Source organism: Stenella coeruleoalba, assembly GCF_951394435.1.
Source record: "Stenella coeruleoalba genome assembly, chromosome: 12".
Taxonomy (NCBI): Eukaryota; Metazoa; Chordata; class Mammalia; order Artiodactyla; family Delphinidae; genus Stenella; species Stenella coeruleoalba.
The window spans coordinates 88934665-88960567 of NC_137158.1; the positions used below are offsets into that span (position 1 = coordinate 88934665).

At 50.9% G+C, this 25903-nt stretch overlaps 1 protein-coding gene across 1 annotated transcript in view; it reads left to right on the plus strand.

The window, feature by feature from the left end:
• The window catches only part of SMOC2 (SPARC related modular calcium binding 2), a 155576-nt gene that overhangs the window by 20585 nt on the left and 109088 nt on the right, over window positions 1–25903 (plus strand). The window contains exon 2 of the mRNA XM_079938949.1: window positions 24826–24997. Within this exon, the coding sequence (XP_079795075.1) occupies window positions 24826–24997 (172 nt within the window). The remainder of the gene's footprint in view (window positions 1–24825; window positions 24998–25903) is intronic.

Consider the following 25903-nt stretch of genomic DNA (forward strand, 5'->3'; position numbering starts at 1 on the left):
TCCTGGGTCACTAGTTTATATAAACATGAAGATTTGGTTGGTTGAGCGTAGAAGAGCAGTAGGATTCTAAGGGTCAGGATTTGAATACAGAAGCAATTTTCTAGACCTTTCTTTTTGTAAACCGTGTCCTGAAATCAATAAACTAGCAATTCAGAGCATACGCAAGTTCAGACCGGTACCAAAAGCCAACTCGCATGCCTTTGTGGTAAAAATAAGCAGGGCACTTGGTCCCTACTGGCTTCGCTGGCCACTGCAGATGGCATTTCAAAGACAAAGACCGTTTACCACATTTGAATGTTGCCAAGATTCCCAATGTGCAGTCTCATTAGAAATGCTTTCTCATCTCTTCAAGAAAATTGAATGGAAATTTCCAGTTCATTCAATGAAATTGTGCTTATGTCTCTTCTCCTTGTCTTTGGGATGGAGGACTAAATTAGAAACAATAATTTTCTCTGAGCTTGATCTGTTCATAGGAAATACATACGGAATTTTAAATATATTCATTTTCTCAAAATTGGCCTTTCTCAGTGACCGTGTGTGTGATTTCGTGCAGAATCTCTCATAGTGCGAGTCAAGGCTGACCACCCACTGTGCCAGGCAGAACTGTGGATTTGCACCCGCTCTTGGTCCCGAGTGAAGGTCTGCAGGGTAGAGACATGCTCTGTTTGAAGCAGAATCTCCAATGATCCTTAAGGCCACCAAAGTTTGAGAATCACCGACTTACCTTAGTTCTGTGGAAAGTCTTCTAGATGTATGGCATCTTTTCTTTTTCAAGGAAAATGATCTGCCTGTTAACCGGTTTTGCCGTATCTGTATAGTTTATTGTTTAAAAAAAATCCGATTTTTAAACTTGGCCACCTGTGGCATGACTTTATTTTACGTTGAACGGGGATGGCCAAACTTGGAAAGATGTTTCTCTTCCAGTATCCGATAAAGTGTTTCTCTGACCTTTTATTTCTTAATGAAGCCATAGTTGTTGCCTCTGAGGACACAGAGGCCAAGACCCTGAAAATTAGCGAGGAGTCTGAATTTTCTCTTCCGTGGCCGTTTGAGGCACTTCCGGGATAATTTTTACCAGAATATCAAAAAAGAAAAATACCAAATGTGAGATGCTGAGAGTTCATCATATATACATTCTGCTGTATCTACTTTATTTTATAATAATACTGTGATTTCCACTTTACAGATCATCCTTAAAAACCTTGAAGATATGTGATGCATGTTGTAGGGTGGACCACAGACTCCCACCTTGGATCCTGGGTGTGGGCTGTTCAGGGTAACCCTGCCTCCTGTTCGTGTGCAAGGAAGTTTCCACATCAAGGTGATTTTGCCTTCGGGCATCTTGATTTGCTACTAACAGTATAAGCCTTTTGCCAAACAGATATCATCATAGATCTCGTCGCTCATGAGACAGCAGACATACAGGCATCCTGCCCTCCAAGGTTTGAATGAGGCCAGGCTGCAGAAGGAGGTCACTGTCCTAGGAACAAAGCCAGTTTTCCACATCCCATTTCTCACAGCTACTGTAGGGTCAGTGGAGAAGTCCTCACAGCTTATTCAGAAGGCCAGGACCGGAGTGTGTGTTGTGTGTTGGGAAGCGGTTCCCTCGCCTCTGCTCTGCCCCAGACGGTCTCCTCTGTCCTGTGAGCATCACGGGCAGGCGGGCGGGTGACCTCAGGGCACCTGGGCAGGCAGTGACTCGTGCACCCAGACAGGCTTCAACTCCCCCCCGGCTCTTGCCCAAGACGGCAGGACTCTCTGTCTTCTGGCGGAAACGTGCTTTGGCGTGTGGGGTTGTCAGTCCAATCTCGACACCTCAACGTGACTATAGTCCAGGTGCTGCCAGGTTCTGGGGGGCGGGGCGGGGGCCAAGGATGGCGGCCTGCTGAGCAGGTGCTGGGGGGGGCGGTGTCCGAGATGTGAAGTCCTGCGCTCTCACCTGGACAGTGAGATCGTGGGTTCAGAGGTCAGGGCCCACAGTCACAGCGATGTGATTCCTTGCTGACCGGCTGGGCTCCTGTCCTGCATCACAGCCCTTCTTGATATTTGGGTCCCTTTAGTGAGTCTGGGGGCTCAGCACCAACCCTTCCCGCCTCCTCTCCCAGGTGGAGAGGACGGCCTAGGCCTCTCGCGGTTCTCTCGAAGGAGAATGCTACGTAGACCCCGAGTCTCCCTGAAGCGGCCCCCAGGCGCCGGCTGGCTGGATTGCGCAACCTTTGGAAGTTCGCAGAGCTGTGCGGTAGGGGCCATGCGGCGGGCCCAGGACCCTGGCGCTCAGGGGACAGCAGGGCAGCTGGGAGGTGGGTGTGGCGTGTCCAGCCCCGCCCCCTGGGAACTGGGCGGTGGGGGCCGTGCCCGGCTGATGGTCCTTCACCAGTTCATGCTGTAGGTAGGGAGTGTCCTGTAACGGGGTGAGTGCACCCCAGTGAGTGTGTGTGTCTGTGTCTGAGCACCACACACACTTACAGCCCAGGCCTCGTCAGGATCGGGGTGCCGCGTGTGCCCCCCGCACCGTGTCCACACCCCTGGATTGGCTGAGGCCTCCTTCCCACGCATGGGCACCTAGCGGCATGGGGAGGGGCAGCAGGTGGCCGGGAGGAGGGCGGCCCGGCTGGGCCACTGTGCCGCCCTTCCTGAGCGTTGGCTCTGTGCGTCTGTGCCCAGGGGAGGGTGATGCTAACGGCCCCCTGGGCCCCGGTCCTGAGTTAGGGGGGCTTTGGGGCGCCTTGGATGAGTGCACAGTTTCCTTGTCACCAAACATCCTGCTGGCCGCCGTGGCCGCCACCCGCTCCTGGATTGTGTCCCAGCGCTGCCTGGTCTTTTGTGTCCTCCCCTCCCATGCTGAGCTCTCTCTGTCTGTCTGCCTGGTGCTGGGCGGGGCCCTCTGGCCTCCCCACACCCTGCCTCCTGGTAAAGCCGCACCACACGTGCCGTTTAATACCACCTGCACTCCAGGTGTTTCCAAGTGTCTCTGTCCAGCCAAACTCCAGACGTAGTCCCACTGTCTCCCTGGTCTCTGCGTGGCTGAGGCCGCCGTGCACAGTCACACAGGCTGCGCACTGCACAAGTCTGCGGGCGTCATGCGTATGTGTGACAAAGCATGTGACCAGCCTAGGGTCACGGCCCAGAAAGCATTAGTTATCGGCGCTGTTGTTGGATTTAGAAAACGTGGAGCAAGTGACCGGGTATCAGCTACGCAGCTCAGCTCCGGGGGCATCTTAACTCTCAGCACTTGGCCATGGACGTGTCTGAAGAGGCTCAGGCTGTGGAGTGCGGCTTCTTACGTTGCTGGGATGTATTAAAGTGTTACTTTTAAATGATAGAAAACTAGCTTCTAGCCATAGGACTAAGGATTCAGATACATCTTTAAAGAAAAGAGAATGTAGGATAGATGTAACTGTAATTTCAGATTCGCTTACTTTATGTTGAGTCGACACTCATGGTACAGAATTTCATCCGATAGTTTCCCGTGTAAGAAACCCCAGAGAGACTGGAATCGGAAAGGTCACATCCTGGCTCTGTCGCTGGGTGACTTTGGCCCGTTAGCCTCTTAGCTCTTGGTCACCACCATGAATGCGATGCTGCTCTGGGCAGGTTCCGGGGAAGCTCCAGGGATGGCCCCCGGGAAAGCCTTTTCGCCCCTCCAGACGTGGATGACGGTCACTCGTTTACTTGTTTATTCCTGAGACGCCTGTGAAACGACCGCCACGTGCCCGGCGCACGCAGAATTGCCGGATGGATAGGCTCCGCCCATCTGGCTCCAGCCTGTGGCTCTCAGGGGAGTGCCCGCTGTCCCACCCACCAGTCGGATGTGCAAACCAGTGGCCAGTCCTGTAAGAGGTCCAGGGAAGCCTTGGGGAGAGGAGACGAGGAGCCTGCTGGGAAGGGGATGGGCAGGAGGCTGAGGTTACGTGGGGGGCGGGGAGAACCCCGGGAGGCTCCCAGACCCGCCGCACACAGCCACCCGGGCTGGGAGGCTCGGCGCGGGAAGGACAGTGGCCGGGCCGGGAGGAGAAGATACACCTCAGAGGTGCTGCAGTTCAGGTCCAGGCCGCCACAATAAGGCGACTATCACGACAAAGTGAGGCACATATAGAAGTGATGTTTACCCTACGCTGTAGCCTGTTAAGTGTGAAGTAGTAGTACATCTAAAAAGGCAACATGTGCACTCTCATGAAAATACTTTATTGCTAAAAAAATACGAACCATCGTCTGAGCCTTCAGGGAGTTGCAGTAGCAGCATCAACGATCACTGATCACAGAAACACAACAAATATGATGCTAACGGCAAAGTTTGAAATATTTCGAGAATTACCAAACTGACGCAGAGACACAAAGTGAGAAAATGTTGTTGGAAGAATGGCGCTGATAGCCTTTCCTGATGCAGGGTTTCCTCAAACCCTCAATTTATCAAAATTGCGGCATCCACACGGCACAGTAAACCACAGTCTGCCTGTACCGACCAGAGGGGTGAGGCGCAGGCAGGAGAGAGGGGGGGTGGGCTTGGAGAGGGTGGGGGCAAAGGGGTCGGGGCGTTGGTCCCTCCAGGCACGTAGAGGTCATCCATGGTGGGGCTGGGGCCCTTGACCAGGTGGACAGGTGGGAGGAGGGGAGGTTTGGGACAGGGTGACCTTGAGGTGTCAGGATGTGATGACTGTTGTCTGCTGAGTGACCGTGCACATTGACCCTTCACAGGTTTGGTGTCCTTAAACCTCCTGCCAGTGCCCTGGAGAAGGGATTGTTGTTTCAGTTTTAGGGATGCAAGACACACAGGTGGGAAGTCCAGGAATTTAAGTATTTCTGATCCAAACTGTTTTATTTTGTTTTTAGCTGTCCTAAACTGTGCAGAGGGCAGCTGGAAGTACATGAGAGTCTTGACTACATTTCAGAATCGGGGGAGTCAACACAGACACGGTGGTGATAGTCACAGTGGAAATTTGTTTTCGATCCCCGGTTTTCGTTATATGTGATCAGTCACTCATTAGACGAGAAAGTGACATCTAAGCTTGTCCGAGGGGCATAGAACACGTTTTCTGTGTCTTGTTAGGTGTTTGGGGTATTTACTTTCTGCTATTGTTTTTCATAATTCATTCTTTTTTCTTTCTTTACTATTGACGTGTCTATTTGGGTGATGGGCATATAGTTATACATTTTCAGTAGGTTTTAAGTGTTTTATAAGTTAAAAATAAAATACATAAAACGTAATTTTTCAAAAAGTAGCTCAGGTCCACTATAGAAATTTGAAAATAAAAGAGCACATGAGGAAAGTACCAGTTTCCTGTAATACTGTTGCCTAGAAATTAAACAGTGATACAACTTTGCAGTACTGACATTTTGCAATCTTTCCTCTAGGCTGTGTGTGTGTGTGTGTGTGTGTGTGTGTGTGTGTGCTGGATATGGTATATATGTATGTGTGTGTGTGTATGTAAACGTGGGATCGTGTTCTACATTTCCATTTTAAATAATTTTGTTTAAAAATATGTTCTACCTCTTTTATATGATTTTTAATGGATCAACACATTTCTGTTGTATGGCTTTAGAGTAACTTGTTTATCCAAACCTCTATCGTTGAATATTTCATTTCCTTCCGATTTATTTTGCTATTAAAATAGTATTGCGGTGAGCAGTGCTGTGCATGCATAGTTCTGTGCTCTTCTGGTGTTTTGCATCACATATACTTTGGACGTGGGATTCCTGGGCTTCAGGATTGTAAAGGTCTCTAGTACAGAGCGTAGAACTAGCCAGGGTTTCTGTGAGATGGAACGTTTGGCACCGATGGGCCGGCCCGAAGCAAAGCACTCCTGAAAGTTCGGAATCAGCAGCTTGATTTCCCTCGGTTTTGATCTAAGAATCTATGTTCATTATAGACTTCTGTTTGCAATAACACTGACGACTCCAGACCTTTAACCAGAGTTGCATTACATTAGATGCGTGTCGAGTCTCAGTTAAGGTTGGTTCACTTTAAAGGCTCCGGGCTCGGCAGTTTCATTTTCCTGTGATTCTGCACTTTTCGAATCCTCGTGTGGCCTAGGAGCAGATGAGCCCAGATCCTGGAAGGACCGTCTTTCCTGTGGACGCTCCAGCTCCACGGCGGAACGGAATCGCTCGGCTCGATGGCCAGACCTCAAGCACATGTGTGACCACCTCTGAGATCACCGACCACAGCCCACCCTGCCCTTCCCCCGCCAAGCCTCCAAGTCACTGCTCGTCACCTTTTCAATTTGCGGAGCCTGGAAATGCATACTTTGGGCTTGTCACACGATCCTTATTATTAGACGTGTGCTTAGCTGGACTTCCAGTCATCTGTTTCTCTCCCCTGGAAAGTTTGACCAGTTGGTATTTTTCTAACTTCCTTTTTCTGCTGCGAGAATGGACAAGCACGTTTGGAAGCTTTGGGCTTTCTTCTGGGATACCTCGAGGCCCGAAAGGAAGAAGGTGATGGGACAAGAAGTGATGAAGAGTCGTTTTGCATATTGTCTGTGAGTCCTGGCTGTTTGAGGTTGGGTGGCAGCTGGTGGAAGTGTGTGTGTGTGTGAAGGTGTTGGGAGGGAACTCGGGGAAAGTACTTTCCTGTGTTGTTCTAAAGACTTATCTCCAAATATACTTGCCTTTTTGGGATCTACTCCCAATGAAACCCAGAACACACACCAGAGCTGCCTGACAGTCTCCAGCATTGCATGTTCTGCAACGCGCCCCACCCCAGGTGGACCTTCTCAGGACGCAGTGACCATGTGTTACTGTTCCAGCTTCTCCCAGTTTCTCCCCAGAATAACTGAGCACGTGGGAACGCGTGAGTCTTTGCTGAGTGGATCTCAGGCCTGCCATGCCTCTGATGGCCTGTAAGACCCGCGAAGCAAAGTGGGGCCCTCGACAGCGGCCGCATGCCCACCCATTGACGGATATTGGGGTGACGTCCAAGAGTCACCCACCACAGTTCCTGGCCTCCGGGGTTCAGGCCAGTTGGGAGCACAGGGACAAGGGTAGAGGCCAGAGCACCAGTTGTACCGATGTGCTGGAGAGATGGGTTGTGTGGGATAAAGGATATTGTAGCTGGGGACGTGACCGTGGCTAGGGTAGCCTGAGTCTGAGTGAGTCCCCAGAGAAGTGCAGGATCTTCCCTTGCAGAAGCGGCCAGCATGGCATCGTGACGTGGTGGGAAAGTGGTTTTAAAATGAGTGTTTCTGAAGGAGGGTCGAGGGCCATGTGCTGAATGGGGTCTCCTAGTCCGGTGCTGCGACTGGCGAGGCAGACGGGGAAGGGGGTTCACCTGAGGCAGAGAGCTTTTCCTCGACACCCCGCCCCACTGGAGTTTCAGGTGCTGCCACGTTGAGCGTGTCTCTGTCCATCGGAGCCCAGAGACGGGTGTCAGGAGCATCTGAGGAAGTGCAGCGTCTGGTTTTGAGCAGCCCTGGTTTATAAATGGTGTTGCCATTAATTTGCAGTTTAAGATACAATACCTGATTTATATTTGCGAGTCCTGGCAATACTATTATGTATAGCTGATCATTTATAGACATATTAAAATGTATTTATCGACTACATTTTAAGACACCTCTCTTCCATAGGGTGAAGAGTCAATAAATTAAAAGTGCTCGTGGTTTCCGTGTATTAGCAATAAAGTTCGAAAGGCAATGCGACTCTTCATCAAATTCAAGAGTACTCCGCATAATAGAATGATTTTCTAATATTCTGAGCGATCCGAAGCCCACACGACTGAGCCCCAGAACACGTGGACAGTTGGGGCAAGAGTGAGGAAGCTCCTTCCTGATTATTCTGGGCGGCTCCTGCCTCGGATGTTATCATAACTGACCTTCTTACTTCTTCCTTTCTCTATGTGCCTGTAGTTCTTTCTTTTTCTTTTAAATTGAAGTACAGTTGATTTACAATGTTGTGTTAGTTTTAGGTGTACAGCAAAGTGATTCAGGTATATATATATATATATACACACATACACATACACATATATCTATTATTATTATTTATTTTTCTTGCGGTACACGGACCTCTCCCTCCTGTGGCCTCTCCCGTTGCGGAGCACAGCCTCCGGACCCGCAGGCTCAGTGGCCACGGCTCACGGGCCCAGCCGCTCCGCGGCATGTGGGATCCTCCCGGACCAGGGCACGAACCCACGTCCCCCGCATCGGCAGGTGGACTCTCAACCACTGCGCCACCAGGGAAGCCCCGTATATCTATTCGTTTTTAGATTCTTTTCCCTGATAGGTTATTACAGAACACTGAGTAGAGTTCCCTGTGCTATACAGTAGGTCCTTGTTCATTATCTGTTTTACGTATGGTAGTGTGTATCTGCTAATCCCAACCTCCTAATTTATCCCCTCCCCTTGATCTCCTTACTTCTTCCTGTGGGTGCTATTGTTTTGGCAGCTCTGGTCCAGCCGTTTCTGGCTCACTCACTGTGGACTGGACTCATCCAATGAGTGAAAGGGTTTCATTCCCAAAGTCCCTGAAACCAACCGAATTGCAGAACTCAAGCATCCGGTGTCTTGATCCTCAACCGCATGGGACAGGATTCATAGATTTTACGCCCCGTCACCTTCTGTTTGTGTTCTGTGTGATGGGAGGCCTGCAGTCCCCCAGTCTCTGTGCCGTGGAGCAAAAGAGAGGGGGAAAAAAAAGACAACTTAAGGAAAAGAACTGCACTGTGTCTTTGCTCCTTATTCAAAGACTAGCAGTGAGCAGTGTCGCTGAGATCACAGTTTGATTGGCATACTGTTAGGCTTAAAGGGCTGTTCTCTATCAAGTTCATCCCCGAGTTGCGCCCGTGGCTTCCTTCCCCAGAGCGGTATTGGCTGCGAGCACATCCAAACCCATCGTGATTCACCATGAATCAGGAACAGCGTTTTGGAGGCTGATCCATGAAAACCTATCTGATTCCCTGTTGAGCTCGTTCAGATTCTATTGTGGTTCTGCACTGTTTTACAAAAACAACAGTCCTGGTTCCAACTCTCTGCCATCCAAATCCACAGCTTGTAACATTTCATTACAGAGTCAAGGTCCAGGGTGAGACCTCAGCCTGCACAGAGCTGCCTTTTCCTGGAAAAGAAGCATAAACAAAGGCATTGATTCCACCACCCCGCAGGGTGCGTCCGTGTGTGTAGGGCCTCGTCCAGGGCGGCTCTGTGCCCTGAGGTCCTGGCCAGCTTTGGATGTGGCTGTGACCAGGCCAGGGAGGTGCAGGTACTGGAGAGTGAGTGTTTGTCTTTTTAGTGTTTAGGTCACTCATTCATTCATTCATTCATTTTTGGTTTACCCTTTTTGTACCACATAGGAGCAGATAGAAGGTGGGCAGCTGGGGCTGGGGGCTGAGAAGGTCAGAGGACGCTGCCGGCCAGGGCATGGGGCCCTTAGACAACTCCCTGCCGCTGCTGCCCCCGCCGTGTGGGCACGTTCCCCCTGCAGGAGGCATCATGCTTGTGCTGGGCTGTGAGAAGACTGTAGGTGGCATCCGCCTTGTCCCTGAGCAGCAGTCTCTGTCCCGGATGCATCCTGTCCCCTCTCCTGGGCACGCCTGCCCTTCTCTCCACCTCAGCTGCTCACTGATTTCTGCCACGCGTAGCAGACTCATTGCCATTTGTCTCTGCCTTTTCCTTTCCTGCCGGTGGAGCAGTCTGAGATCAAGGTGTCTGCAGGGTTCGTTCCTTCGGTGGCCGCGAGGGAGAATCTGACCCAGGTCTCCCTCCGGCTCTGGTGGTTCATTGGCATCTTTGATCTTCTCAGGCCTGTAGGTGTATCACCCCATCTCTGCCTCCATCTTTATATGGCATCTCCCCGTGCTCATGTCTGTGTCCAAATTTCCCCATTTTATAAGGACACCAGTCATACTGGATTAAAGGCTCATTCATCTTCCTTCAGCGTGACTCAGTTTAACTTAGCTGATTGCATCTGGAATGACCTTATTTCCAAATAAGGTCGTATCTTGAGGGGATGGGAATTAGCATCTCACATATAAATTTTCCGGGGAACACAATTCAACCTACAGTGTCAGTGGGTTTGAGGTCCACTCTCATTGAGTATAACCTCATCTTAAATTGATTCTATGTGCAAAACCCTTGTTTCCAAACAAGGTCATATTCACAGGTACTAGGGGTTCAGATTGAACATATTTTTTGGGGGGGCACCTTTCAATCCACAATAATACCTACACAACGTACTCCCTTCCCTTAGCTTTCAAACTCTCAGCCTTGCCGAGGCGACAGTCTTAGCTTTCTGAATGTTCTTGTAGGGGGAGGAAATAAGGTTCTCAACCAAGTCATCCCAGCCCCTCCCAGTAAAACTCTGTTTTAGAGTAAAAAATATTGGGGGGTGGCACCGGGAACCAGCAGAGCTTCCTTTGAAGGCCATGGTAACGTGTATAGAGGTAACTGCTGTGGACCAGAAGGAGATGGGCTCCAGGGTGGAGGGTGACCCCTTTCCAGGGCTGATGCCCCGCAGAGAGCTTCCTTCATGCCACCTCCTCTACGGTTCATGGGGGGGGCACTCTGGTGAACTTGATGGAACCCGAGAAATCACTCGATGCAAGCCCCCATTTTATAAAAGCTGAAATCAGCTTTGAATTAGGGAGAACTGTCACCTGGGTCACCAGGCACTGGCCCGGGAGCTTTGAGACTGCAGGTCGGTAAGCACGGATGCCAGGCTGTACAGGGCTGGTCCTGCCTCACTTCACCCCACATCCACGGTTCTCAGTGCCATGTGTTGTGGCCACGGCTTCACTGTGACCGTGGCAGCAGGGTCTGGGCTGAGGCTGTATTTGGGATTTGAACTCCCTGCTCAGACTGAGTAGGTGGGACATGGTGGGGAGCCTGCTGCCTCGGCTTGGGCATGTTCACGGGCCACTTAGAGTGGGGAACACGCCTTCCCTTACGAAGGGTGACCCTGTGTGATTCTGGGCAGTTGACCTCTGACAACAGGACATATTTCTGGATCATCGTGTATAATTTACAGTGGGTCGGCCCAATCCATCGCATCTCTTTCTCCTATCAGGCCATCCTTATCGTGTTTCTGCGTAATGCAGGGCTTTTCATCTGAGTCCAGTTGAAGCTGGTTGAGTCTGAATTCCAAAGAGGCCAGAGACAGACAATACTGGACAGAAAATTGACTTTATTAAAATCACAAGTGAACTTGTGCACGTGAAGTTATGGATGCCCAGATAATGTAGAAAAGCTATTTCCAGAATGTTTGAAGGGTGGGATGAGAGTAAAGGGCGAGAACTGGGAAAGGATGCTCCTGAGACCCGGACAGGCTGAGAAGGTTCTGGAAGGTGGAGGCTCCTCTGGTTTAGAGTCTTGCGATGAGATCGTCCACAGCACCTGTCTTTCAAAACAAGGTCAGTTAACCCTAAAACACTCACGGACGACTTCCGCCAGAGTCAGGCCGAGCTCCAAGTGACTATCTAAAGATCAACATTATTATTACTAATAACAATAAAATGCTTAATGAAAACTTAAGCCAAAACATTAATTCTGTACTTGCATTAAACTATCTGCACATAGGAGCTGCAGGAATGTTTTAATCTTATCAGATGGACATAGATGCAGAAGAGCTGTTTGCATTGACTTAATTGTAATTTTATTTTGTTAGGAAATTGAGACACTGCTTTTAACCATTTTAGGGCCGCCCACTCATCCTCCCTCAGTTCTCTTTCTTTGATGAACCTAATTTCCTCACTTTAGAAGCGAGTCTTCTAATTTATTGAATACCTTTTAATTAATCAATCTCTTTGAATTTTAATTAGTTTTGAATTTGCTTCTGGAATTACCAGTGAATTTATTTAAACAAAATAATGTCTCCCCCATTTTTTTACTTGCACGTGAAAAATGACAGGTTGTATTTGAAGAGAACATTTCTTGCAGAGGCAAAAATAAGGAGCCTTCCCTATCTAACCCGAAAAACTCAACTGTACTTAAAATGAAAGCTTCAATCTGCTGTTCAGGGGAGAATACTCTTGGCCTGGAGCCAATCCTCTTAAAGGTACACACACACACACACACACACACACACACACACGCACCCGCATGCGCGTGCGTGCGTGATGTTTATTTTTAATTCACAAGACTTTCATTTTCCCTACTCTGCATCCCCTTTAGTTCATCTTACATTTTAGAGGCAAGAACTATCAGAGGCGTCAAGGGAGACCCTCATCCCCACGACCAGCAGCGGCGCCAGTGGTCAGGTTCTCCAGCGACTGGCCCATCAAATGCGGTTAATCCGAACCTGGCATGTTCCCCCTTCTGGGTTGTCAAGCCCGTGACACAGGCCACTGATGGGGATGAAACCACATGGCCGAAGTGCAAGCCTGGACATCAGTTACACGTTTCATTGTAACCGCAGTGTGGGATGATGTTACTAAACAGCAAAGTTGGTTTATCTAAATGAACTTCTCTCTTGGTTACGAGGTGACCATGGTGGCTGTGGGGTCAGTGACACTTTGAGGGATAACATTGTCTCGTAGGACAAAACGTGGACAGTGCGAGAGGCAGCCGTGTGTTCTGGCCTTCCCTCCTCCCTACACGAAACAGTGTCCTCACGGCATCATCTTTCTCTGGTTCAGTGTCGCCACCTGCACAGTGAGGGGAGGTTTCTTGATTTGCTTGTTGAGGGCTTGTTAGTTTCCAATGAGACTATTTAGGAGAAAATTCTCTGTGTTTTGGCATGAAATCTTCCTGAGTCCTTCATAACTTTGCGTGAAGGTAGTTTTGAAGGAAGACTTCACAGATTCGAACAAAAACTAAACCAGTGGGAGATTTGGATGTGCTCAGAAGTGACCTCTTTGAAGGACAACGGGCTTGAACTTTCATCCTTATTGGTACAGATTTGTTAAAAATCCAATTCCCTTTACTTCATAATCTTACCTTGTGCAAGAAGTGGTGTAGCTTTGCACAGTGACGGAGGGAAATGTTTGGTGAATGGTGTACAAACTTGAAAGTAAGTGACAGGTTTCCAGAACCAAAGGAAAAGTCCTGTTCAGAAAATGGCATTCAAAATATGAAGGCCAAGGTATCTGTCGCACGGACCCCGTTATGATAAGATTTGGTCCTGTATTAGTGTTACAATTTAAACTGATAATAGTTTGATATATTAATATCAAATTTCCAGGTATATTAAATCCTGGCTCATTAAAATTAGCTTTAGATGAGCAAGTTGCCAATGTGGATATAATTTATTTTCAAAAAAATATATAAATCCTAGTTTCCTTTTTCTGGTTAAACGGCAGCTAAGGAAATCTATTTCAACCGGCTCTTTCATCAGACGTGTCTTCTGGTTTTAAGCTGTCTTTGTGCTGCTGCTGTTTCCGCTGGTTCTTGCCCCTCTGTGTTTTCTGACGAGAACTCCTGAAGGAATTGGATCCTGTGCAGTAGCCCCTTTCTGGAATTTTGCATGTCAACAGCATGTGGACTCAGTAACTTCAGAGTATTAGCAGTGTGCAGTCATTCTCATGCCTTTGGAACAATCCTAAATTAAAGTTTTGTTTCTGTTTCCATTATAAACCTCATTGTTTTCTTGGTTTGAGTTTATTCCAGTCATGTTGGTTGAAATCTTGGCGAGTTTGTTCAATAGTTATACCAGATGTTATTAAGAGTAGCTTTTCCACTTAAGCATTCTGAGTGAATTTATTCTTTGTGGAACGGTCAAGTCCGGGGTCTGGAACCGGGCAGCTGGACAGCAGGGAGTAAGGCACCAGGGTAATCCTGTCTCTCGTTCTAATTAGGAGATTTTAGGGGTACAGAGTGCTAATTCACTTAGAAATACATAAAAATAGTGGGTCTCTTCATTTCTTCCCTCTACTCTTTTTCTGAATTGAACACCTAGAGAACATTTCTCTGGATTTTCCTTGAAGCACTTTGCAAGGGTCAGAGAACCCATCTGAATCCTTTTGGTCAGTGAACACGTCCTCACTGTCAGAAAGGTGGGAAAACCTTATGAGTACACCGGAGATTAGCAGTGCCTCTGACGTGTTCTGCTCAGAGCTCAACAGATCTTCCCGGGGAAGACATAAATAGACAAATGTAGCTTCCTGACACTGATATTCGGTGATTCTTTCCCCCAAAGGCGGTGGAGCTCCAGGCTGGAGCAGCCCTTCCCGGGACAGAGCCAGCAGGGGTGGAGGAGAGGGGTCAGCCCCGCCAGAATGGGGGCACTGGTTCCGGGACCCCCAAATCAGCAGCCGGCGTGTGTGTGTGTGTGAGCCGGGCCTGCGTGTGTGACACAGGCTCCCGTCAGGCAGGGAGGGATTTCTGTTGCTCTGAATGGACCCCGGAATCCAGGATGCTGCAGTGAAGGGAAGGACCAGCGCTGCCCCCTGTTTTCCTGGCCCCTCTTTCTGCAGGTTCCCGTCCCTGGAAGGGAGCCCACGGCTGCGACCTTGGCTGCAGTGACCTCGGGGAAGCAGCCAGGCCCTTTTCTCTGTCTGGCATCTGCTGGTGGCCTCGCCCTTCCGGGCTGTCTTCACCTGACCCTAGGCGCATGGCTGGGGTCCCTCCCAGGGCTCTGAGTTCTCCTCTGAAAACCGCCCGTTTGTCATCCTGTCTCCTGGGAACGTTTAATTCTCTGGAAAGCATGGGATGCTTTGAGCACCTCGTGGAGCGCGGTGCAGACATTTGTGATGGGCTAAGGTGGCCGTCGGGAACACCAGTTTGGAAAAGGCCGAGGGGCCTCCTGGGACAGAGGGTGGTCTCTTCCCCCTTGATCCCCGACCTCACCCCGGCGTCCCCGCACCCATTATTCATGGCAGGGGTCAGCCTCCCCGAGGACAGGGCCCCTCTCACGTCACCCTTCCCCTCCCCCTGCCCCCTCCGTCACCCCCTCCCCAGTTTGGGCTTTTCCTGGGCAATAATTTGTCCCCCCAGGGGGAGGGGAGCTCAGGCCTGTGTGAGGGTCACACATCCCCACCCCCCGACTGCCGGCCCGCCCCTCCCCACCGCTCTTTACCACCATCTTCTTGTACCTCTCAGGTCCCTCAAAATCCTCTCTCTTCCCTCCAAGTTTCTCCTCCTCCTGTCCTTATTTATCTTTCCTCTCTAATTAAAGGTGTGAATTCCAGGATGACTTTTTCAAAAAAACGGTTCTTTTCTCAGCATTTTGTATTTGCCTCATTAATACTGTAGCCTGGAATGCATGTTGACTTGTCTTTCTGCCACTGGTCACTTAAAAATTGGGGTTTAGGAAGTGAACTACCCTTCCTCACTGCTTCCAGAGCAGCGTCTAAGAGCCGCCGGTGATGACAGGCGTGTGCTCACACTGCCCGGCGCCGGGCTCCAGGGGGTGCTGAGAGCGTGCACGCAGCCAGTGCGGCCTAGCAGCTGCATTTTAAATTCCTTTTCACTTGAATTAATTTCAGGGCAAGCAGCTGTGTGTGACTGGCGGTCTCCGCGTGGACGGTGCCCCACGTTCCAAGGTTCGGGTTGAACTGAACGTAGGGCAAGTTGTGAGCTACCTGACGCTGGACTTCAAGTCCTACCAGCGAAATACCTTGTGTCTGGGTGACGCACACAGATGAGGGTGAGAGCTGTCCCCCCCGCGTTAGCACCTGGGAGAGGGCGATGCAGACACCCGCCGAGGGCGTCGGGTGATGGACCCCAGGAGCGCCGGCAGCCCGTTCCTGCCAGTCTCCGAGACTGTGCTCGTGCACTTCAGTGACGATGACAGCTTTGAGCAGTGATGTACCAGCATCGGGAGATGCAGATGGTCCGTTTCAGAAACCTGGGAAGAGAATTCCCCTCGAAGGCCCCATGCCTTGGCTATCTCCTAACATAAACAGGGCCTCTTAAAAATGTGAAGAATCTGTTGTAACGTGTAAACCGAGGTGATGGGGGAATAGGCCATTTTCCACTTGTGCAGATGCTGACGTGAACCACCCGCAGGCCCGGAGGGGGTGGAAACCTGAGAAAGAGACGAGAGGGCAGAAGGGGGCGTGCCCACGGCACCCCTCCAGCCCCTCTTCCGTGCGCCTTTCCAAGGCTGCTTTTCAGAACTGGGTCCTGTGCGTGGGTGCAGGTTGAAGCCTTTGGAGCGGGTGCCCTGGGGCAGGAAGACACAGCCCTGACCCCCGGGTCGTGTTCACAGCCGTGCATGACTGGAGTGAACAGCAGGGACCCGGGCCCGAAGCCCTGGACTCGGTTTTAGTTTGTCCTGGACGAGCTGGGTGACCTCCACGGCGAGCCTCCACCTCTTCTTTGGTCAAATGAGGCAGCGGGGCTGGTGTCCTCTGGGACCCTCCGTGTCTTTATCGGTGCCCTGACGACACTCCATGCTAAAGGGGCATCCTCTGCCCTTGCCCCCAGGGCGTGTGGACCAAAGGCACCCGGCTCTTATCTCCACAGAGAAAGGGAGTCAGACTTCCTGCCATGGGTTTCTTTCTCCTTGGGGCTGTGGCTGTGTGGACGGATGGAGGGGCACATGGGGGAGGGAGGGTCTTCTCTGTGCCTCCTCGTTCCCTGGGGACCCCTCTCTGCCTGGCCCAGCACGGAGCGTGCACGTCCCTCAGTGCTGGACGGTGAGGTAGTCCAGCCTCCAGATACAGAGGGCTCTCAGGGCTCATTCCCTTCTGCTCCTTCACTCAGCAGACCCTTGTTAGGAACCTGCTTTGTGCTTGGACCCGTGGGGAAACCCTGCAGGAACCAGACCAGTGACCGTCCTGATTCTCACGACCCCGGCGTGCAGCTAAACATCCTTGCTTTCGACGCCGTGCTCGGGTATACGTTTCACCCCAGAAAGGGCAAGATCACGAACACAGGAAGAAAGATGAGGTTGGGGTGTGGTTGAGGATGCAGACGAGGTTTCGGATGCTGTGCAGGTCTCATCAGAGCTTGGATGTAGACTTGGAACTGAACTCCGCCTGGTCTCTATTGGGAGATCAGAGGCCCCTGGCCTCATGCGATGTGTTCATTCTCACTTTTAAAGTGTAGAAATGGCGTGAGCGCGCTGGAGACTGGGTGGCGCGTCCCGGTTCCTCGCCCAGGGAGCAGTTTCTCTCTACCTGCTTGGCCAGCAGACGAGACCGTCTCACTGCGACATTTTCACCTGTTGTTTCCAGTGGGGTTTGTCCTTCTGGTTCCCGCTTTACTCCTTTCGTTCTGTCCTCAGTGGAAACGGTTCCACCCTGTAGCTCATCGTCTCCTGAGGTTTGGCTGAGAAGCCAGCTATCTGGTGTCCCTGCTTTCGGATGAATTGCCCCTGCTTTGCAGGTCTCTTTAATATTCTCTAACATGTACTTTAGTGTAATTTGCTCTAAATGCTTTGAAATGAGAAGGAGCCTTAAAAAAGACACCCTGGCTGAATGCCTTTGGAAACGTCACCTCATCAAGGAGCGCGTTGATCTTCCAAGGGAAGGATAGCAGGGAGGGGCTGGGGACCGCGCGCGGTGCGTTTCACTGCTCCAGAGACGGGGAGGCTGTCAGGGGATTTATGAGCGACGTGTCGTGACAGAACACAAAGGATTGGCCACGTCCGGACACACGGAGGCGCCAGCTCTGCGTCTCTCTCCCTGTCATCCGGCCACGTGTCAGCGATGCCACCTGCAGGCCCCTCTCCAAGGGCTGGTGCGCAGAGCACGGTAGGGCCCCAGGCATCCCCACGCCCTGTCCGTGTGCACAGATGTACCAGGCACCGTATCTGGGGTGGAGACTAGCGACCCTGGGGCTGACCCCCAGCCGACGGTGACGTGGCCAACTGCAGTGTGTAGAGTGGAGGCTTTGGAAAATGGAGTCAGACACGAGCTTAATACTTATTTTCCTGGTTGATTTACGCTTTTGCTTTTAGACACAGACGTCTGTATACAGGGCGTATACAGGTCATACAGGGCGTCTGTATGATCTCTGTGTACTTCAGCCCGGGGGTGTTTGAAACAGACCTGAGAGCGGCGCCCGCGCAGGGGGTGGCGATGGGGGACGGGCCTTTCAGGTGGTAGGCCAGGTGTGTCCCTCCCAACACACTTAGAGTGAGAATGCCAGCGTTTCGATGTCTGTCCTGAAGTTTCAGTGTCTGTCGTGGCCTCTGCTGTTTACTAGTCCCGAATCCCTACACCTGTTAGTTCAAACATCTTCTTTTCCCTGCCACGTGCCCTGGTAACTCCATAGCGGTCCCACCTGGTCATGTTATGACAGCTCCTCGGACAATGAACATTTATTGAGCACCGACTGTAGACCAGACGCGGTGATGGGGCGCGAGGCCTCGTGGATGAGCACACGCCCTCTCTACCCTGAAGGAGTTGTGGTCCCAGGTGCTCTAACGCGGTCGGTCGAGGGGCCACTGTAATGTTCTCCCACATCCCCAATGTGCGTTGTCTCACAGAGCTGTAGCCTGAGAAAGACATGGAGCTGTTAAACGTCCATTTTGCCTATTCCCTGGTTCTTTTGGGGGTCCTGGGTGAGAACGGGCACTTAATTGTAGGTAAACTCATGAAGATAGTGCCTGCCCCAAGTCCTGTGAACCTTCCTTACACATCTTCAAGTCATCAAAAGGGTGGTGACACCTTCAGAACTGGCATGGCTTGTATGAGCAGAGGTTCAGCTCCACTGCAGAGTTTTTAAGGCATTTGTAGAATCCACTTTCTGCAGACGAATCACCTCCGAACTGTAAAAGTAACGGTTGAATGTTGTCACGTAATTTTCAAGTGAGGATCAAAGATAATTCTTGCACTAAGGTAGCGCTATCCACGTGGTATTTTATTAAGAAGAATTTTAGAACAACGACGTTCCTACTGACTCTCCGATAAACTTAAGTCCGGAGCAATCAAAACCCAGGAGTTTCTTGAATTATCTCCAAGATGTACTAACAAGGAGAAAAAAGATCTGCTTTCATCATTGAAATTAACATTGATGTGGAGACAGGGAAGGAAAGTAAATAAAAAAGAAAGGTTTGGGGGAAAGAGCCGAGGTTTGCAGAGCAGGAGGTACCGCCGAGCATCTGCCCCTGGTTGTGGGACCAGGAACTAAAGCCCGCCGTGCGAACGGTGACCGGGGGCCAGAGCACCAGAGAGAGGCTGGGTCTGGGACCCGAAGCGAGCAAGGACTCCCTGAAAACACTTATAAAAAGTCTCATGTCCACTCAAACAAAATGCGAAGGCAGCCCAGAGATAAAGAAAACAGTCGCAACGGCCTGTGTGCCCCGGGGGTCACTCCCTGCCAGGCTGTTGGCGCTGCATTTCTCTGGGTTTTCTCAGTCCTGGGAGGGCTGTCTTTGTGCCCTACACGCGGTGGACGACTCTCCTGTGTCCGGTCCTCCGTGGGGTCCCTGCAGCCTTTGCTGCGGCCCGTCTGCCAGGCCCCCTCTCCGGGCACGGGCACCCGCTTCCCATGGACCCTGCGTGTGGAGCCCACCTCCCTCGCTCTGTGCATCGTCCTGCAAAACCTGCTTCTTGGTCCTGACCACCTAACTGAGCTCCCTTTCTACTTCATGCTCCGAAGTTTCGTTTTGAAAATGACCATAGATGGGAGGGTCACTTGATGCTCCTACCGTGGACTCGAAACCTTTACGACCGTGTAAAGGTTTACCAGGGCGAACTCGCCCTGTGTTTGAATACCTGCTTGGGAGAGCTTATTTCAAGCGACATCTGCGTGCCTTCTCCAAGCATCTCTCCTGCACTATTTCATTTCACTTTCCCAACAGGCAACAGTGTTACCACCTCCATTTCACAAATGAAGAAGCCAAGGATTATTGGGCTAAAAGGACGACCGTCCCAGGTCACACAGCCAGCTGCCCGTCTCCAAAGTCAAGGCCATTTCTTTGACCACTGAGCCCTGCGGTGCAGACCACCTGCCACACACGCTGGCATTTTCCAGCACAGACTGTTGGCCACTCTCTGTCTCTTTATTGGGTTTATAGCTTTAATCTAGTCATAAAACCTAAACAAATTCATCCCAATAGTTTGCCCTTGGTTTTTAAATTCCTACAGATGTCCCATAAATACAACGAAAAGGCCCAAAGAGGCCCAAAGTGATGGTGGTGACACACGTTATCACTACGTTGCTATCTCACTGCGTTATTTCACTCAGGGTCTTAAACTTGCTACGACAGAGCCCCCTTTGCAGGCCCACAGTCTGTTGTCTTCACTTCACGTTGCTGGCTTGTTTTTCAAGTCGGGAAGGCAGGGGCGGGGACAGGCACCTAAGGGAGAGCCGATCCCACCGTCTCTGTTGGGGTCCGATCCTCCTGGTGCCACGCCTGCCTCGCAAAGGAGGCAGCTCCCTTGGGGGACAGACGCCCTTCCCACCCGCGCTTGTCTTCATCCTGTTCTCCACAGTGTAAACCCCGTTATTTTATTCTCACAGCTGCCTCAAAGTCGGCAGAGAAAGTATTATTGCTCCCGTTTTAAGACAAACAGACCGAGTGGACACCACACTCTTGTAATTTTGACGTTTGCTAAACGTCCTGAGTAGCATCGAGCAGTGGCAGAATCCAGTTTTCATTGGTTTACACTTAGCACCATGAACGCTGCAACTGGGTCGAGTTAATTACAGAGGACTGGAGAACCGTACTAAGTGGGTTGCTTTCTGTAAGACTCCGTCCGCTGGTGCCATCTGTGTGTAACAAGGGGAACACAGGGTTGGGAGTGTTCTGGCGGCAGGAAGGGGACCAGCTACCCGGACCCCTGGCACCCCTGAGCCTCCCCGGTCCTCAGGGTGCCTCCCAGCTCGTTGGTCTGTAGGCCCGTCGCCAGACTGACCCCACAGCAGACCTGCATGACGTCACTGTTCCTGATTTGCTTCTGGTGATCTGTGCCCTGGGATTCCAGGCCACATCCCGTCTCATTCCTGGGCTTTTCCAGTCTTCTCAGATGGTCTCTCTGAGGAGCGTTTTCACAGCCCACACCAGATTCAGCAGGCTCTCGCGCAGGGCTCTCGGACACTGTTCTGCCTCGTGTGACCCGGTGATCGTGCGTCGTCCCGCACCGCACGGTAGTTATTCGTTGGCCCAGATGCTGTCGTGATGCTTTGTGGCGCTGTGTTTGCTGCCCTCCGGAGCTTAAGCTCTGTGAGGACAGGACCGCCTTTGAACCCTACCCCACGCCCCTCCTGGAGTCCAGGAAAAAGCCTGGCAGAGGGCTGTCCCTCAACACTTACTGAGCAAGTTCAGTTCAAGCTGGACCTGACTTTTGATCTACCTTAGAAATACAACGTCCTTAAAGGGTGTGAAAAAGAGGCAGACAATTAAAATACTGCAGGAGAGCGTTTGTAAAACACGCACGATTGGCTTTTGTTGGTTCCAGCAAACGAATGAATGAATTGATGAGTGAGGGAATGAATGAGCGAATGAATGAGTGAGGGAATGAATGAATGCGTGAATGAATTGATGAGTGAGGGAATGAATGAGCAAATGGATGAGTGAGGGAATGAATGAATGGTTGAATGAGTGAATGAATGAGTGAGCGAGTGAATGAATGAGTGAATGAATGAATGAGTGAGTGGCTGTCTCCCTGGGGGAGAACTTGGGGCAACAGCTGTGTTTCACTCCAACATCTCAGCTTCAGGCTCGAGGCTCTAGAACACCATCTCCACGTTTGTGTCATAGGTTCGGGTTCTCTGTTCCACTAGAAAGTAGGGAACTCTTTCCTGAAATCAGCGAAAGCTTAGCCTCTAAAGTGGAGAAGTTGCCCTTTAGCAGGTGTGTTTATAACCGTGTCCCCGGTGTCCCCACCTTCCCCCCGTGGTACAGATCACTTACTCTCTCGAACCCCCCAGACTCACCCACGCCCCAGACGCCCTCGCGGTTCTAACCCATCTCACCCCCAGCGTATGAGCCTCGTCCTCGCGTCACGCTAACACACTTACTTGGAAGCTACGTTCATTTCCCGGTGGCTCATTATTTAGAAGGTTCTCGCTTTGGGGAATCTTACAGCTGCCGGATTATGTAATTCAGAAGTGTTTTTCTTAATGTGAACCCATACCATGTGTTATCCCATATTCTAATCAGATATCAGTATCACAGTGAGGAAATTCATCCGTATTAAGAGTGTTTTAACCCATTTCTTACATGTTTTCATTTTGTTCCCACTTTTCCTCTGGCTTAAACCCATGCATTTATTAAGCAGAAGACGATCACATCTTTAATCCGTTTGCACTTGACTTACTGTTTCCACTGCAGGAGTCGCATGACCTCCAGGCAGGCACTGCACATGCACCCCCTTAGCTTCCTTCTGCCCCTCCCCCGCAAGGCACCTGTGCAGACAGCCCTGCTTCGTGAAAGCAAAGGAGACGGGGCCCTGGGACGCTGAGGTCGTTGTTTTAATAGTGTTGTTCAAGGTGTAATTGATTTCCTTCTAAATTTGACAAAGTGCCTTTTATCTGAACTAGTTTGAAGACCCTCAACCCAGTTCTTTAGTGAACACTAAATTCTGTAGAATAGGACTATTTTATTTTCCCTCCAGCGCTTTGTTTAGCAAGGAATCCAGCTCCCTTAAAAGCTCATTTTCCTCTGTACACTGTCTCCCCTGGAACTGAATTGCTGTTAAAAACGGGGAGGGGCAGAAACCTGCAGAAGGTGTGAATCCCCTCATTTCTGAGAAGGAGCAGTTCCACTGTTTGTTCTACATCATTAAATTACTGAGAGTTATGGTCACATTGCAAGCGCCTGAATGCTCAGCTTTTTAAAAAAATAAAAAATAGAGGCTGCGTCTCTGCATTTAGAGGAAACGATAATTACGCCGTCTTTCCTAAGTCATCCGCATTTCCTCGCTTGGGGTTTCAGGAATACAAATAGACCACCTCTTAAACACAAACATTAGCAGGATTTAGGTTATTTCAGGTTGTCATCTAAAGTAGAAGGGAGCTGCTTCTGGGCGGGCCCCTGTGTGCACTGGGCCTGCGGAGGTCCCGAGATGTTGCACGGTCAAGTTTGCTCCCCTGGTGGCCTCTGTCTCTGTCTCTCTATCTTTCTTTCTCTTGCACAAAACCGCTCTGTTCCAGGCCAGCTGCGAGTCATAAGAACAAGTCTACGAAAACTCAAATGCTTGTGAGGAGAGGAACGAGGTGAGGCAGTGACTTTGTAAGGGAGCAGCGTTTCGCGCGGATGGAGTTCCTCAGGTGCGGTGCTCTGGGCGCTCCTGTCTCCTGGGAGCTGCTGCTGCCTGGGGTGTACCATCGTGGCCGGAGAGTTGATTCTCATGAATCAGTTTCGGGGAAAGAGAAACAAGGGGTTGAAACCCCTCAGTGACAGAATTCAATCAAATGTGCTTATGGCCTTGCTTTACCCATTTTTAGTAAAAGAACACTTCTGTTGTTGCTGCGAAATCTTGGGAAGGTAATGATCTGTTTTCACTTGCCTCTTGGTTAAAACAAGCACAGATCATTTTAGCAAGTGAACTTCTTAGGAAAAATGAGAGCCTGCAGAATGTCTCTCCTGTGTCCCGGGGCCCCACTGAACAAAGAACCGTCCCCCCTCAGACACCCATGACCTGCCTCCTGGCTGGAGCCTTTCTCCAGAAATCCGGGAAATGGCCAGGGACCTCAGCTCCCAACCAAACACGCCGAGGGATTGTCCCTCACACCCTCCCTGCCACGGTGCACTTGCAGTCCTTCCTCCCCAGGACCCCAGGTGGGGCTGTGAGGACCCCGCCTGGACCCCGGGAGCGATGTGGCTCCCTGGACAATGGTGCCCCCATGGGGCCTTCCTCCCCCTGTGGCTTCATCTCAGCTTCGGTAGGTCTTTCCACATCGCCAGCTAGGACACTCAGAGACGCAAGGGGAGAGTGTGGGTATCTCTTGAAGGAGCGAAGCACCCTGAGTTTGAGAACGTCCTTTCTGTCTCTTCCTGATGAGGGAACAAGTTGATGAGGTCCCTGCAATTTTGCTAAAGTCCATTCCCTCTCTTCCTCCAGCTCAGACTGGGACAGGGGAGGGGCTGCTGTGAGTAGAGCTCTGCCCCTGTAGATATCGCCAGGGCAAACATGCCAAATAAACCTGTTCAGACGCACACAGAGCCCAGGGCTACACACTGCTGTGGAGTATTGAGTAGCAGCCGCAGCTCGGGGTTTCTCTCTTTCCTTTAATAAATCGCTGTGAAGGGCAGGTGACATTCCAGCGACCAAAGGCTCGCGATGGCGCCACTCCCCAGAGCTTGAAGCTTTATTGGATTCATCTTCGTGTTTGTTGCTTGTCTGGGTTGAGGAGGCCTACGCAGGACAGACGGTGGGACGCACGGGGGGTTGGGAAGCCCGGGGGGTGGGCAGGGCGCACCATCAGCGGTCCCAGGAGGACAGGTGTGGGAGCAGGTGGCCGGATCTAAGCCCCACTAGGAGATGCTGCGAGCTCTGAAGCCCTGTGTCCGGGCCGTCAGAGGATGGGGACCCCAGAGCGGTCAACGGGGACTGCACGGAGGGGACCCTGGGGCAGGGGCTCCGTGCTCACACCACCCCAGCAGCCCTGGGTCCCGGGACGGAGGTGAGATTGTGTGGAACTGTCCAACAAGGAGAGACTGCCCCCCAGTTCCAGGCCGGCAGGGCACTTCTGATGCCCACGACTTCCAAGGTGATCGCCAAACCTGGTGAATGCAGGAGTCAACCAGGCACTGAATTCACAAACTCAAAGAGAAACATTGCTGTTCAGAGTGTTAAAGGTACGCAGAACACGTGCACCCCCGTGCAGACCTGGACGGCGTCCCAGGCCAGTGGTGGGGCCTTCAGGGGTCCAGCCACCAGATGCCGGGCAGAGAAGTTACCCGTTATCCAGATGTGTGAAACGGATGGAGGTCGGAGTTTTCAGAGCTTCCCACATGTGTCTGGGACATCCCCTGGCACTAAGTGGCCTTAGATAGCCTTATGCTTTCCATCGAACACTCTTTGAGATGTCTGGCTTCTTTTTTCTTTGCTCCTCCAAGTTTTTGAGAGTCGACCAAGACAAGGACAAGGACTGCAGCTTGGACTGCGGGGGTCCCACCCAGAAACCCCTCTGCGCCTCGGACGGGAGGACCTTCCTGTCTCGCTGTGAATTTCAGCGCGCCAAGTGCAAAGACCCCCGGCTAGAGATTGCTTACCGTGGAAACTGCAAAGGTAAGTTGCTTTCGATCATTTGTTCAAGAATCAGTCACTGAAGTGTACACCCATGTGCTTTATTTTCATTTGGCTAAGGTTTTCTACGTAAAATGTCAAGGGTTTATGTTGAGAGCACGTAGCAAGAAGAGTCATTTCTGAATCATTTTTTTCTTGTTGAATGCTCTCTTTTCTTAGAATGTTTTATGACACAAATTTATCCAAGGGTTTCACAGAATGTTTCCAAAGTGTCTTAAAATTATTCTCACCAGTTTTTTTTTATTGGTTCTTCCAACTCCTTCTCATTTCACCTTTCAGCCTGTGGGGAGTGTGTAATAGCACCTGTGCCGTTTTCAGTGATTTTTTTTTTTGGGGGGGGTGCTGATTTCACACTTGTAATATTCAATTTTCCTGATCTAAGAAGCAGATTTGGAGTTAACAAGCACGCTTAGAGCAAAACATTGAAATGCTTCCCACGTTAATGAAGGGCTTGACTCAGCAAAACACGCTGATGTTTCAAGCACAAATAGAGACAATTTCAGAAAGAGATTTAACCTTCTTTTTCTTATTATCTAGGAAAAAAAGCCACACAGGCTAAAACACCCTTGAGACAGTGTTCTGCGGTGTTTAGCTGTTAGCGCCAACAATCTGCCCAAAGGAAGAAGAGCTACTGTCTCAACTCCGTGCTTGGCCAGGTTTTGAGTAATTTGCTCTTCCTTTCATAATGCGACACATCCTAAGTAAACAGGTTGGGGCCACTGCTCTACGTGACAAAGACAGAGTTTTGCCGGTCCTTGGACGTGGGCGCCACTCCCGCTGACACCCCGCAGGACGCTCTGACCACAGGCGTCGGGGCAGCCCAGCACTCACCTCCCACGCGCGTCTGATTTGTGTGCCCTAAACACGTCCCTCGGAGAAAAGTTTGGA